Below are 16,029 nucleotides of genomic sequence, written 5' to 3'. Positions count from 1 at the left end.
AATAAGACTTGCTTGGGCCAAGAAACACAAGTAATGGACATTAGACCGATGGAAGTCTGTCCTTTGGTCTGATGAGTCCAAATTTGATTTTTAGTTCCAACCGCCATGTCTTCGTGAGATGCAGAGTAGGTGAACAGATGATCTCCGCATATGTAGTTCCATGCATGGAGGAGGTGGTGTGATGTGTGGGGGTGCTTTGCTGGTAACGCAGTCTGTGATTTATTTAGAATTCAAGGCACACTTAACCAGTGTGGCTACCATAGCATTCTGCAGCAATATGCCATCAGCGATATGACATCTGGTTTGCGCTTAGTGGGACAATTATTTGTTTTTCAACAGGACAATGACCCAACATACCTCCAGGCTGTGTAAGGGCTATTTGACCAAGAAGGAGAGTGATGGAGTGCAGCATCAGATGACCTGGACTCCACAATCACCCGACCTCAACCCAATTGAGATGGTTTTGGATGAGTTGGACCACAGAATGAAGGAAAGCAGCCAACAAGTGCTCAGCATATGTGGGAACTCCTACAGGACTGTAGGAGGTGAAGCTGGTTGAGAGAATGCCAAGACTGTTCAAAGCTGTCATCAAGGAGAAGGGTGGCTACTTTGAAGAATCTCAAATATAAAATATATTTTGTTTTCTTTAACACTTTTTTTTGGTTTCATGATTTTATGTGTTTCTTCATAGTTTTTATGTCTTCACTATTATTCTACAATGTAGAAAATTGCACAAATAAAGAAAAACCCTTGAATGAGTAGGTGTGTCCAAACTTTTGACTGGTACTGTACATACATACAATCAGTGGAGGCTGCTGAGGGATGGAAGGCTCATAATAATGGCTGGAACGGAGTAAATGGAATGACATCAAACTCATGGAAACCATGTTTGAAGTATTTGATACCATTCCATTGATTCTGCTCCAGCCATTACTATGAGCCCGTCCTTCCCAATTAGGGTGCCCCCAACCCCCTGTGATAAATATAGAATCACTCTGAAGTGGGGCTGCTGTAATGTGTACATTCCATACTTTAGTGATCAGACAGTATTGGTTTAAGAAAGGAGTCAGTCATGGGTGGTGGTGGCATCTTAATAAGATGTTTCCTTTCCTTCATCTAATGTGAGGAGACTATTATCCACAATGTTACTTAACTTTTACTCCAAATGAAACGTTCTCTTTGGCCAGGTGTGGAGAGGGGGCGTGGCCTGAAGCAGGAGAAGGTACCAGGGGAGGAGTGGAGCAGCTGTGGGGGTGTGGCCAGGGAAACAGCCTTAAATGATCTGGAGGAGGCTGAGGCCACCAGCCCTAGGAGAATCTCTGAGGTAGGCAGGGGACTGACTAAACACCTGTGGGGGGTGTGGTGTTACAGAATGTTCAGGTGGAAATATATTGTACATAACAGATTGTCTGTCACAAAGAATAGGGTAGCCATTTTCAAACCTCTCCTCATATTTGAACTGTTCCAGAACTTAAACACTTCATTCAACTTGTCAACAAATCATCAAGCCCTTCACTACTTGAATCAAGTATGCTAGTTCAGGGTTACGACAAAGTTGTGAGATGTCTGGGGGTACCAGAGGAGAATTGTGAATATAGAACCATCATGTCAGCTCTATTCAATCACGTGTCAGTTTATCCATTATTTAGTCAGAATCATTTGCTCTTCCAGTCCACAGAGGTCGGAGGTCAGAAGCTGGACAGCCTGCTGAAAGAGGAGCCTCTCCACAACACTGAGCTACAGGAGAGATGGGGTGTCTGCCTGGATGGTGAGTTGAGGAGTTTACCACAAATATAACACAGACAATAACCTACTTTTTATGATGATGAGAATGATAACAAGAGTAACTTTTATAGTATGCTGTGTCATTTCAAATGAAATCATTGTTATACATGGAAAGTCAACTTGAAACTGTAAGTATACATTTAACATTACAGTTACTCTACTACCGTTTCTAGTAATTCTAATGTCTTAAATATTAATGCTTCTAATGCCTCATGTCCCCTGTGTTTTCAGGGGCCGATGGTTCAGACGTCTCAGGGCCCAGTAAGAGTTTTATTCAGCAGGATCTACAGCGGTGCCAGGATGACTGGGCTTCTGGTCTAGACCAGCATCCTGAACCACCGGGCCCCGAGGGAGACCCAGGAGACCTCAGCCAACCTCTCTACCGCCCCCGCTACAGCATGGAGGAACTGGGGGACGGCTTTGAGAAGTCTGGTTACGGCAGTAGTGGTAGTGGCGACCATCTTCTAGACATGGAAGGGCTGGATAGGCTTCCTGGTTCCCAGTCTCGTCTGGGGGGGCTGAGCTACAGAGCTGCAGGTCACTACCAGGTGGACCTGGGGGGGTCTGAGGGGGGAGACCATCACCATCTCTCCCACATGCCTCGCTCCCATCGGAGCCGGAGGGAGCAGGTGGGGTCGCCAATGCCATCCCCCCACCCGGAGGTGGGAGACCTGAACTGCCTGTTGATCAACGAGGAGGGGTACCTGCAGGACTCCAGCGTCTTGTACCCAGAACATGGTGTCCCAGAGTCAGGTAGTAGAGCCGGCCACAGGGGGCTAACCTCCATCCACTCTGGAAGCTCAGCCCACAACAACACAGAGAGCCTGTATGATGCCGCTGACGACTTTGGACTCTCTTTAAACCTCAGAAATCGTTCACAAGAGCAGGTAACAGGAGGAGGGGGGAGGCGTCATGCCTGCAATCAGTGCAGCATGACCTTCCCAGACTTTGGTTCTCTCAAGGTCCACAAGCAGAAACACAAAACGGGGAGAGGGTCGAGTACAGGGTCAGGGTCTGTGCCTCTGTACTCCTGCACCCAGTGCGGTAAGACCTTCACCCAGGCCTGCAACCTCAAGGTCCACCAGCGAGTCCACCAGGCCAAGGGACTCCACCTCTGCAGCCACTGCGGCAAGGGCTTCACATCCTTCTCCGACCTGAAGAGGCACAAGTGCAGCCAGACCACAGACAAGCCCTACTGCTGCTCCATCTGTGGGAACAAGTTCAGTCGGCTCTGGAACCTGAAGGTGCATCAGCGCATTCACACGCAGGAGAAACCCCACTGCTGCAATATGTGTGACAAGAGCTTCACACGGGCAGACATTTTGAAAGTGCACCTGCGCACCCACACTGGGGAGAGACCTTACTGCTGTTCTGTGTGTGGACTCAGCTTCAAACGACTGGCACATCTGAAGTCACACCAGCGCAAACACAGGCCAAATCTCCTGGACTGATTTTTTTATTGATACATTTTTTTGTTATATAGCAGACACTTACATTAATCTTCGGACAGCTAGTTTTATTATTTTATTTGACATTGAGAACATTTCTTGTGATCAGTTCTTAATAATAAGGACATTGAAAATATGAACATGTTTTCTGTGATCTAGTGTACAATAAATTAGGCGGCTCTGCTATTCTTACAACTTTGCCCAGTCAAAAAGGCGGAACTACTTTTCTATGAGTTCTGATCCTTCTAGCCTTGATTTTCATTTTTACAACATATACAGTATTTCACTTTTTAATATGTATAGTTTTTACTAGGTGTTGTCCAATTAATTCTGTAACCCTCTTCAAATCAAGTTTGATTGGAAAATGCTGTTCAAATGAGGACATGCATTATCAAATCTTTGTACTCCCTGACTAAGGCCATGCAGCCGAAACGTGTCGGAGTTTAATCTTTGTTTTCATTTAACATGCCGTACAAATGAAGGCATTTAAATAAATTATTTTCAGAGTGTCTTGGTCCTCCTTTCTTTTTGATGTAAATATGAACGGTTGTAAATCTGTGTGTTGGTTAAGAATTCACACCATACATGGACTGTCTATGAATTGTCTGTCAAAATGATCATGCCAACCTAACAAACATTTGAATATGGGGCATTCATGTGCTCGTGGGAAGTCGTAAGTCTGCCATGATTGTGTTCAAGTGCATTTAAAGTGACCAATTCTTCAACCAATAAGATTTTAGATATCTGGATTGCTCGCTAACATTGCTAAAAAAATAAAGTTAGCTTGTGACGTGTTGATAGGACGGTTCAGCATGAACAACAAAATAATCAATCAACAATAAGATAGTATAGTCCTGTCAACAGTCTCAGTTCAAAACCTTAGTCCTACCAGAACCTTTGGTTGAGTGTGAGTCCTTAAATGGAAGTCCAAGACCAAATCAATGTTTGTAACCCAAAGGAAGCCCCCCAAAACAAAAAAAAGTAATCCAACGAGATCTAAATGACAGAAAAGACACAATGGGCCACATTCCCCTGCACTATGTCTAGATATTTCCACTAGCGCCAGGACAACACCAGTATCGAGAGATTTTTTTAGATGACAAAAATGAAAACATGGAGCAGACTTAACCTTTTAGTCCTTTAAAAACCTGCTGTATGTAAAATAATGTGTGCTATAGCTTGGAAAAGAAATACATGGGACTCTGGATGACAACATAGTGATGTTTGTTTAGGACTGTTTTGCTAAAGAACTCCACTTTAGTGTTTTGTTTCCTTATCATGACACTAGTGTCATCCAGGCCTCTAATTTTCATCAAAACAGTGGACTGTGATAGGAAAGAGGCTGACAAATCCCTCTTAGCACACAGAAAACAATGCTACCTCTCTCTGCAGTCAATTCAAGATGGCACCTGTGGGGTGGACACGCCTCCCCACCACACCCATATCTGCAACCTCAAAGGTCAACTGCATAATAGGCAATTATATTCCCAACACAGTACGTTAACATGGACAAGACTAAGTACATACAGCAACACATTATTTTAATTTGTTTTAGGGGCAATGTTTCATTTCACTTTCACATTATGCTTTCTTGGTAAAGCTAGTTATAAGCTTGACATTGACAATATGGTCAAACTACCTACAGCACACTGAACAAAAAATATGAATGCAACATGTACAGTGTTGGTCTTGTGTTTCATGAGCTGAAATAAAAGATCCCAGAAATGTTCCAATATGCACAAAAAGCTTACTTTAACATTTGTTTACATCCTTGTTAGTGAGCGCTTCTCCCTTTGCCAAGATAATCCATCCACCTGACAGGTGTGGCATATGAAGAATCTGATTTAACAGCATGATCATTATGCAGGTGCACCACGTGCTGGGGACAGTGAAAGGCCACTCTAAAATGTGCTGTTTTGTCTCACAACACAATGCCACAGATGTTTCAAGTTTTGAGGGAGCGTACAATTGGCATGCTGACTGCAGGAATGTCCACCAGAGCTGAATGTTCATTCCTCTACCATAAGCCACATCTAACATCGTTTTAGAGAATTTAGCTGTATATCCAAACGACCTCACAACCGAAGACCATGTGTATGGCGTTGTGTGGGCAAGCAGTTTGCTGATGTCAACGTTGTGAACATCACACTTTTACTACATCTTTCTGTCATGGCCCAATAGAGGCGGTGGGGTTATTGTATGGGGAGGCATAAGCTATGGACATAAACACGATGATTGCATTTTATCAATGGCAATTTGAATGCAAAAACATACCGTGACGAGATCCTGATGCCCATTGTGAGGCACCAACAGATGCATAGCTGTATTCCAAATCATGTGAAATCCATAGATTAAGGCCAAATTAATGTATTTACATTGACTGATTTCCTCATATGAAATGGAACTCTGCAACATATTTGAAATTGTTGCATGTTGCGTTTATATTTTTTTGTTCAGTATACATTATCCACATTGATACATTTTGTAGATGTCAAACATTTGTTTGTTCTCATCTTTTGGTTGAAAAGATGAAGGGTCGGTGGTGAAACGTGCAACTGGAGTAACAACACCCCCCCCACACTCTTAATTATGACTTAGAGGGTCATTCAAGTGAAACTTCCCAGTCTGTCAAGTAAGTAGCTTAAACCTGCAGAACATAAAAACCATGACGTGAGACGTGAAGTCAGTACACCTACATTTAAACTTGATTTCAGGCATCTAACTTACCTAATGAATAACAAATGACAAGTAACCAGAATTTTATTTGTATTTTTTTTAAACAATTAATCAACTGCTAATTCAAAATCAACTTTTTATTTTCTACACTTTTACTACATCTTTCTGTCATGGCATGATTCTTCCAAACAACAAAAGCCACTGTAAATGTTAATCAGCAAAGGCTTTGATACGTGTAATCAATCAATACATAAAAACATAAAAGTACAAGTCCTACCCAATCCCTGTGAGACTAAATCAAATCAAATGTATTTATATAGCCCTTCGTACATCAGCTGATATCTCAACGTGCTGTACAGAAACCCAGCCTAAAACCCCAAACAGCAAGCAATGCACATTATTGGGATCCCTGTTTAATTAAAACTAACACAGCTGGGTTTTGAATTCACAGCTAAGAGAGAGGGAGCACTATAGTGGGCACTAATATTTGATATGTTAACACACAGTACATTATATACACATCACATGAGACTAAGCAGTTAGCCTATTAAAATGTTTATCTGACTCCATAAAGATAATGAATATGTACACAAGACTATGGTTGAGTTACAGTAATAGACAATGAAGAAAGGACTGAGAATGGAATTATAAATATACGTGTATTTAATTCATGGATTCAGTTTAAAGCTTAAATTACAAATCAATTCTGACATTTAAAAAAACGGTTATTTTGAACGCAGTATTTGCTGCATACTACAGTTATACTGCACTGTGACTGCAATATTTTTTCATAAGGGCACTGCTGCAACATGACCATAAACGTTGCATCTGAAATAGCGCAGTGGATTCTGCACAACATTTCTAACAGGATAACTGATATAACCTAACAGTTATGTCGCCAATTGGATAGAAACCTAGTTTTGGACACCCTATTCCTAGTCCACTCCACTTTGGACCAGGGCCCGCATCGGGCTGAGTGGAGGGCGGGATAAATCGCTTCGGTGTAGATTTCCTGTAAATCATTTACACAATAAATAGCCTACTACGGCACTGATCAGTATTCGAATCGTATAATAATAGCCGAATTACATTTCGAATCTTATTTACAGTAAACGTACAGATGTTTTGTTTAAAGAAAGGTCGTATTTTCTCTCATCGTTCCAATGTAGATTGTCCTACTACTCGATCCGTAGGTTTGTTTCCGGAAATTCTATTGTTTTTGTGTATGCTTTTTGCGTTGGCTCTAACTAGCTAACTGCCATCTCTCATTATCTCTATTATTTATATTTATTACAATAACCTAATATACATTAACTGCTGCATCTTATCTCTCGAAATGATAAAAACATGTATTACTAGGACAGTCATTGAGTCAGACAACAACTTCCAATAGTAGCTAGATTAGAAGGGTTTAGTTTCCAGTATATTTGCTGCAAACGTTAGCTTCCTATCATTTTTTTTGACTCGATCGCAGGACCGATTCGCCTGTACAAAAGTAACTAAACGTTACGAATTCGTAACTGTATCTAGTTACACATAGACAGTTTGCTATGATGTCCGAAGCCACCGTAACCTTCCAGTCTCAGCTCTCCGGAGTCATGGAGACGGTATTCAAGGCTGCTATGTACGAGATCACCAGGCTGGTGGACGATAGCTTCATGAAGGAGATGTCCCGGAGCCGGGAGCAGGTCGAGTCGCTGAAGAAGCGGCTGCAGTGGTCGGAGAACAGACGCAGGGATAGGGACAGAGAGGGAGGCCGTATCGGGAAGTGTGCGGACTGTGGAAGAGCTAACGAAGACAAGGAGAGAAGCTCTGGAGCCTCACAGACAGGTATAGAGAGAGACATCTCTCTCTCTTTCTCTTTCTCTCTCTCTCTCTCTCTCTCTCATATGTGTGTATATATATATATACTGCTGAAAAAAATAAAGGGAACACTTAAACAACACAATGTAACTCCAAGTCAATCACACTTCTGTGAAATCAAACTGTCCACTTAGGAAGCAACACTGATTGACAATAAATTGCACATGCTGTTGTGCAAATGGAATAGAAAACAGGTGGAAATTATAGGCATTTAGCAAGACACCCCCAATAAAGGAGTGGTTCTGCAGGTGGGGACCACAGACCACTTCTCAGTTCCTATGCTTCCTGGCTGATGTTTTGGTCGCTTTTGAATGCTGGCGGTGCTTTCACTCTAGTGGTAGCATGAGACGGAGTCTACAACCCACACAAGTGTCTCAGGTAGTGCAGCTCATCCAGGATGGCACATCAATGCGAGATGTGGCAAGAAGGTTTGCTGTGTCTGTCAGCGTAGTGTCCAGAGCATGGAGGCGCTACCAGGAGACAGGCCAGTACATCAGGAGACGTGGAGGAGGCCGTAGGAGGGCAACAACCCAGCAGCAGGACTGCTACCTCCACCTTTGTGCAAGGAGGCGCAGGAGGAGCACTGCCAGAGCCCTGTAAAATGACCTCCAGCAGGCCACAAATGTGCATGTGTCTGCTCAAACGGTCAGAAACAGACTCCATGAGGGTGGTATGAGGGCCTGACGTCCATAGGTGGGGGTTGTGCTTACAGCCCAACACCGTGCAGGACGTTTGGCATTTGCCAGAGAACACCAAGATTGTCAAATTCACCACTGTGCTCTTCACAGATGAAAGCAGGTTCACACTGAGCATGTGACAGAAGTGACAGTCTGGAGACGCCGTGGAGAACGTTCTGCTGCCTGCAACATCCTCCAGCATGACCGGTTTGGCGGTGAGTCAGTCATGATATGGGGTGGCATTTCTTTGGGGGGGGGGCGCACAGCCCTCCATGTGCTCACCAGAGGTAACCTGACTGCCATTAGGTACATGAGATCCTCAGACCCCTTGTGAGACCATATGCTGGTGTGGTTGGCCCTGGGTTCCTCCTAATGCAAGACAATGCTAGACCTCATGTGGCTCGAGTGTGTCAGCAGTTCCTGCACGAGCAAGGCATTGATGCTATGGACTGGCCTGCCCTTTCCCCAGACCTGAATCCAATTGAGCACATCATGTCTCGCTCCATCCACCAACGCCACGTTGCACCACAGACTGTCCAGGAGTTGGCGGATGCTTTAGTCCTGGTCTGGGAGGAGATCCCTCAGGAGACCATCCGCCACCTCATCAGGAGCATGCCCAGGTGTTGTAGGGAGGTCATACAGGCACATGGAGGACACACACACTTTTTGACTTGTTTTAAGGACATTACATCAAAGTTGGATCAGCCTGTAGTGTGGTTTTCCACTTTAATTTTGAGTGTGACTCCAAATCCAGACCTCCATGGGTTGATAAATTTGATTTCCATTGGTAATTTTTGTGTGATTTTGTTGTCAGCACATTCAACTATGTAAAGAAAAAAGTATTTAATAAGAATATTTAATTCATTCAGATCTAGGATGTGATATTTTAGGGTTCCCTTTATTTTTTTGAGCAGTGTATATTTATATTTATATACAGACCTTAATCCCATTGAGAACTTGTGGTCAATCCTCAAGAGGCTGGTGGACAAACAAAAACCCACAAATTCTGACAAACTCCAAGCATTGATTATGCAAGAATGGGCTGCCATCAGTCAGGATGTGGCCCAGAAGTTAATTGACAGCATGCCAGGGCGGATTGCGTAGGTCTTGAAAAAGAAGGGTCAACACTGCAAATATTGACTCTTTTAAAAAAAAATAAACTTCATGTAATTGTCAATAAAAGCCTTTGACACTTATGAAATGCTTGTAGTTATACTTCAGTATTCCATAGTAACATCTGAAAAAAATATCTAAAGACACTGAAGCAGCAAACTTCCTGGAAATTAATATTTGTGTCGTTCTCAAAACTTTTGGCCACAACTTTTCAGTGCATTCGGAAAGTATTCAGACCCCTTGACTTTTTCCACATTTTTCTATGTTACAGCCTTATTCTAAAATGTATTAAATACATTTTTTCCTCAACAATCTACACACAATATCCCATATTGACAAAAACAAGTTTCTAGAAATGTTTGCAAATTTATTAAACAAACAGGAATACCTTATTTACATAAGTATTCTGACCCTTTGCTCTGAGGTTCGAAATTGAGCTCAGGTGCATCCTGTTTCCATTGATCATCCTTGAGATGTTTCTACAACTTGATTGGATTCCAGCTGTGGTAAATTCAATTGATTGGGCATGATTTGGAAAGACACACACCTGTCTATTTAATTTTTTATTTTTTTATTTCACCTTTATTTAACCAGGTAGGCTAGTTGAGAACAAGTTCTCATTTGCAACTGCGACCTGGCCAAGATAAAGCATAGCAGTGTGAACAGACAACACAGAGTTACACATGGAGTAAACAATTAACAAGGTAAAAATGGGTGGGCTATTTACCAATAGATTATGTACAGCTGCAGCGATCGGTTAGCTGCTCAGATAGCTGATGTTTGAAGTTGGTGAGGGAGATAAAAGTCTCCAACTTCAGCGATTTTTGCAATTCGTTCCAGTCACAGGCAGCAGAGTACTGGAACGAAAGGCGGCCGAATGAGGTGTTGGCTTTAGGGATGATCAGTGAGATACACCTGCTGGAGCGCGTGCTACGGATGGGTGTTACCATCGTGACCAGTGAACTGAGATAAGGCGGAGCTTTACCTAGCATGGCCTTGTAGATGACCTGGAGCCAGTGGGTCTGGCGACGAATATGTAGCGAGGGCCAGCCGACTAGAGCATACAAGTCGCAGTGGTGGGTAGTATAAGGTGCTTTAGTGACAAAACGGATGGCACTGATAAACTGCATCCAGTTTGCTGAGTAGAGTGTTGGAAGCCATTTTGTAGATGACATCGCCGAAGTCGAGGATCGGTAGGATAGTCAGTTTTACTAGGGTAAGCTTGGCAGCGTGAGTGAAGGAGGCTTTGTTGCGGAATAGAAAGCCGACTCTTGATTTGATTTTCGATTGGAGATGTTTGATATGGGTCTGGAAGGAGAGTTTGCAGTCTAGCCAGACACCTAGGTACTTATAGGAGTCCACATATTCAAGGTCGGAACCATCCAGTGTGGTGATGCTAGTCGGGCATGCGGGTGCAGGCAGCGATCGGTTGAAAAGCATGCATTTGGTTTTACTAGCGTTTAAGAGCAGTTGGAGGCCACGGAAGGAGTGTTGTATGGCATTGAAGCTCGTTTGGAGGTTAGATAGCACAGTGTCCAATGACGGGCCGAAAGTATATGGTGTCGTCTGCGTAGAGGTGGATCAGGGAATCGCCCGCAGCAAGACCAACGTCATTGATATATACAGAGAAAAGAGTCGGCCCGAGAATTGAACTCTGTGGCACCCCCATAGAGACTGCCAGAGGACCGGACAGCATGCCCTCCGATTTGACACACTGAACTCTGTCTGCAAAGTAATTGGTGAACCAGGCAAGGCAGTCATCCGAAAAACCGAGGCTACTGAGTCTGCCGATAAGAATCTGGTGATTGACAGAGTCGAAAGCCTTGGCAAGGTCGATGAAGACGGCTGCACAGTACTGTCTTTTATCAATGGCGGTTATGATGTCGTTTAGTACCTTGAGTGTGGCTGAGGTGCACCCGTGACCGGCTCGGAAACCAGATTGCGTAGCGGAGAAGGTACGGTGGGATTCGAGATGGTCAGTGACCTGTTTGTTGACTTGGCTTTCGAAGACCTTAGATAGGCAGGGAAGAATGGATATAGGTCTGTAACAGTTTGGGTCCAGGGTGTCTCCCCCTTTGAAGAGGGGGATGACTGCAGCAGCTTTCCAATCCTTGGGGATCTCAGACGATATGAAAGAGAGGTTGAACAGGCTGGTAATAGGGGTTGCGACAATGGCGGCGGATAGTTTCAGAAATAGAGGGTCCAGATTGTCAAGCCCAGCTGATTTATACAGGTCCAGGTGTTGCAGCTCTTTCAGAACATCTGTTATCTGGATTTGGGTAAAGGAGAACCTGGAGAGGCTTGGGCGAGGAGCTGCGGGGGGGCCGGAGCTGTTGGCCGAGGTATGAGTAGTCAGGCGGAAGGCATGGCCAGCCGTTGAGAAATGCTTGTTGAAGTTTTCGATAATCATGGATTTGTCGGTGGTGACCGTGTTCCCTAGCCTCAGTGCAGTGGGAAGCTGGGAGGAGGTGCTCTTGTTCTCCATGGACTTCACAGTGTCCCAGAACTTTTTGGAGTTGGAGCTACAGGATGCAAACTTCTACCTGAAGAAGCTGGCCTTAGCTTTCCTGACTGACTGCGTGTATTGGTTCCTGACTTCCCTGAACAGTTGCATATCGCGGGGACTGTTCGATGCTATTGCAGTCCGCCACAGGATGTTTTTGTGCTGGTCGAGGGCAGTCAGGTCTGGAGTGAACCAAGGGCTGTATCTGTTCTTAGTTCTGCATTTTTTGAACGGAGCATGCTTATCTAAAATGGTGAGGAAGTTACTCTTAAAGAATGACCAGGCATCCTCAACTGACGGGATGAGGTCAATGTCCTTCCAGGATACCCGGGCCAGGTCGATTAGAAAGGCCTGCTCACAGAAGTGTTTTAGGGAGCGTTTGACAGTGATGAGGGGTGGTCGTTTGGCTGCGGCACCGTAGCGGATACAGGCAATGAGGCAGTGGTCGCTGAGATCCTGGTTGAAGACAGCGGAGGTGTATTTGGAGGGCCAGTTGGTCAGGATGACGTCTATGAGGGCGCCCTTGCTTACAGAGTTAGGGTTGTACCTGGTGGGTTCCTTGATGATTTGTGTGAGATTGAGGGCATCTAGCTTAGATTGTAGGACTGCCGGGGTGTTAAGCATATCCCAGTTTAGGTCACCTAACAGAACAAACTCTGAAGCTAGATGGGGGCAATCAATTCACAAATGGTGTCCAGGGCACAGCTGGGAGCTGAGGGGGTCGGTAGCAGGCGGCAACAGTGAGAGACTTATTTCTGGAGAGAGTAATTTTCAGAATTAGTGGTTCGAACTGTTTGGGTATGGACCTGGAAAGTATGACATTACTTTGCAGGCTATCTCTGCAGTAGACTGCAACTCCTCCCCCTTTGGCAGTTCTATCTTGACGGAAGATGTTATAGTTGGGTATGGAAATCTCAGAATTTTTGGTGGCTTTCCTGAGCCAGGATTCAGACACGGCAAGGGCATCAGGGTTGGCAGAGTGTGCTAAAGCAGTGAGTAAAACAAACTTAGGGAGGAAGTTTGGCTGCTGTAATGTGTACCTTCCATACTTTGGTGATCACTGACCAGACAGTTGAGTTGGTGGTAAGATGCTTTATTTCCCCCTCTGCACTGATGCGAGGAGACTCCATTATTCACAATTCAGCTTTCCTTTTAGTTGAGATAAATGTTACTCTTTGTTTACCTGTGGCCAGGTGTGGAGAGGGGGCGTGGCCTGAAGCAGGAGAAGGTACTAGGGGAGGAGTGGAGCAGCTGTGGGGGCGTGGCCGGGGAAACAGCCTCGCATGACCTGGAGGAGGCCGATGCCATCAGCCCTAGGAGAACCTCTGAGGTAAGTAGACTGACGAAACACCAGTGTTATAGAACCTTCAGATAAAAATGTACTGTGCAGGACAGATTAGAACTTGTCTTTCAGGGGGAATAGGGGACCATCATGCCAGGTTTATTCATTCACTGACAGTTTATCCATTGTTTAGTTAGAATCAACTTCTTAATTTCCTTTTGCAGCCCGCAGACGTCGGACGTCAGAAGCTGGACAGCCTGCTGAAAGAGGAAGCTCTCCACAACACTGAACTACAGGAGAGTTGGGGCGTCTGCCTGGACGGTGAGTTGTTTACAACAAACACAACAGGCCATCTTTATGATGAGAATGAAAAGGAGTAGCTTCTAATATGTTGACATTGGTATTATAATAAATCAACTTGAAACTAAGTTCAAATGTAGCATTAGTTATTCTACCACAGTTTCTACTATTGCCAATGCCTCTAATGCTAATGCTTCTAATACCTAATGTCTCCTGTGTTCTTCAGGGGCCGACGGTTCAGACGTCTCTGGGCCCAGTAAGAGCTTCAGTGAGCAGGAGCTGCAGCAGTGCCAGGATGACTGGGGGTCTGGTCTAGACCGGGATCCTGAACCATCGGGTCCCGATGGAGACTCAGTGGACCCCACCGACCCTCTCTACCGCCCCCGCTACAGCATGGAGGAACTGGGGGACGGCTTTGAGAAGTCTGGTTACGGCAGTAGTGGTAGTGGCGCCCATCTTCTAGACATGGAAGGGCTGGATAGGCTTCCTGGTTCTCCGTCTCGTCTGGGGGAGCTGAGCTACGGAGCTGCAGGTCACTACCAGGTGGACCTGGGGGGATCTGAGGGGGGAGACCATCACCATCGCTCCCACACGCCTGGCTCCCATCGGAGCCAGAGGGAGCAGGTGAGGTCGCCAATGTCATCCCCCCACCCGGAGGTGGGAGACCTGAACTGCCTGTTGATCAACGAGGAGGGGTACCCTGAACACGGTGTTCCGGACTCGGGTAGTAGAGCTGGCCACAGGGGGCTAACCTCCATCCACTCTGGAAGCTCAGCCCACAACAACAACACAGAGAGCCTGTATGATGCCGCTGACGACTTTGGGCTCTCTTTAAACCTCAGAAATCGTTCACAAGAGCAGGTAACAGGAGGGGGGAGGTGTCATGCCTGCAATCAATGTTCAATGACCTTCCCAGATTCTGGTTCTCTCAAGGCCCACAAGCAGAAACACAAAACTGGGAGATGGTTGAATTCAGGGCCAGGGACTCCATACTCCCGCACTCAGTGCAGTAAGACCTTCACCCAGGCCTGCAACATCAAGGTCCAAGCTGAGGGACGCCACCTCTGCAGCCAGTGTGGCAAGGGCTTCACCTCCTTCTCTGACCTGAAGAGGCACACATGCAGCCAGACTGCAGACAAGCCCTACTGCTGCTCTCTCTGCGGGAACAAGTTCAGTCGGCTCTGGAACCTCAAGCTGCATCGGCGCATTCACACACAGGAGAAACCCCACCGCTGCACCATGTGTGAAAAGAGCTTCACACGGGCGGACATTTTGAAAGTCCACAAGCGCACCCACACCGGGGAGAGACCGTACTGCTGCGCTGTATGTGGACTCCGCTTCAAACAACTGAACCATCTGAAGTCACACCAGCACAAACACAGGCCGGATCTCCTGAGCAGAGTGGTGGTCTAGAAAACTGTTTAATTTGACATTGAGAACTATTTTTGGGGTGATCAATTGCTTTTTAATAAGGACATTGAAAATATTAACTGTTGGAAATCCATGTTAAATAAGAATGTATGCCTTAAATTATAGACTGAATTGTCTGTCATAATGACCATGTCAACCTAACAAATATTTGAATATAGGGCATTCATGTGCTTATGGGATGGTGTAAGTCTGCCATGATTGTTTAAGTGCTTTTGATGTCAGACCAATAAAAAGATTGCTTACCATTTATAAAAGGTGAAAGGTTAGTAGTAAAATGTCAACTGCGGGAACAATATTTTGTCAGGTTCCCACTTGCAATTACGACCTGGAGGGTTAAGTCCAGCCCAGATTTTTATAGAAAAACGTAAAAGTAATAGTTTTATTGAATTGAATTCATTGGACCCTAATCTATGGATTTGACGACTGGGAAGACATATGCATGTGTTCCTCACAGGAAAAATAAATGGGACTCAGGATCTCATCATGGTCTTTCTGTGCATTGAAATAGCCATTGGTAGAATGCAATTAGCTTATGCCTGCCCATAACCCCACCCTGGGATACTGTTTGACAAAAGTGGACATTATCCCCAGCACAAGGTGCATTTGTGTAATAATTATGCCACACCTGTCAGGTGGATGGATTATCTTGGCAGAGGAGAAATGTTCACTAACATGGATGGAAACAAATGTGTTTAATTTGAGAGAAATATTCTTTTATTTCAGCTCATGAAACATGGGACCAACATTTTACATGTTGCGTTTATTTTTGTTCATTGTAGTTCAAAACCACAGAACATGAACACCATGATGTGAACACAGTACACATACATTTAAACTTGTTAAGGCTTCAAACTTTTCTAATGAATAGCAAATAACCAGAATTCATGTTTCAAATAAAAATAACCAACTCAGTCAACTAAAATAAAACAATTTGTAAAAACATTTTTTACA

At 44.7% G+C, this 16,029-nt stretch overlaps 1 protein-coding gene across 49 annotated transcripts in view; it reads left to right on the top strand.

The window, feature by feature from the left end:
• The window catches only part of LOC118372071 (zinc finger protein 135-like), a 95,524-nt gene that overhangs the window by 3,598 nt on the left and 75,897 nt on the right, over positions 1-16,029 (top strand). For 11 of the 49 annotated variants that reach the window (XM_052508723.1, XM_052508724.1, XM_052508725.1 and 8 more), the window contains exon 1: positions 6,808-7,597. The exons of 2 other annotated variants lie outside the window; for them this stretch is intronic. In XM_052508723.1, coding sequence (XP_052364683.1) covers positions 7,460-7,597 — 138 coding nt within the window. In that variant the 5' untranslated portion in view covers positions 6,808-7,459. Of the gene's footprint in view, positions 1-1,187; positions 1,325-1,671; positions 1,769-2,016; positions 3,743-6,791; positions 7,740-13,258; positions 13,396-13,571; positions 13,669-13,873; positions 16,021-16,029 lie in introns of those variants that run through there. 36 more of the 49 variants (XM_052508736.1, XM_052508741.1, XM_052508740.1 and 33 more) reach the window with 15 other exon arrangements.

This window comes from Oncorhynchus keta, unplaced genomic scaffold (genome assembly GCF_023373465.1).
Source record: "Oncorhynchus keta strain PuntledgeMale-10-30-2019 unplaced genomic scaffold, Oket_V2 Un_contig_3860_pilon_pilon, whole genome shotgun sequence".
In the NCBI taxonomy this organism is placed as follows: domain Eukaryota; kingdom Metazoa; phylum Chordata; class Actinopteri; order Salmoniformes; family Salmonidae; genus Oncorhynchus; species Oncorhynchus keta.
This window is presented reverse-complemented; position numbering and strand designations above follow the sequence as displayed.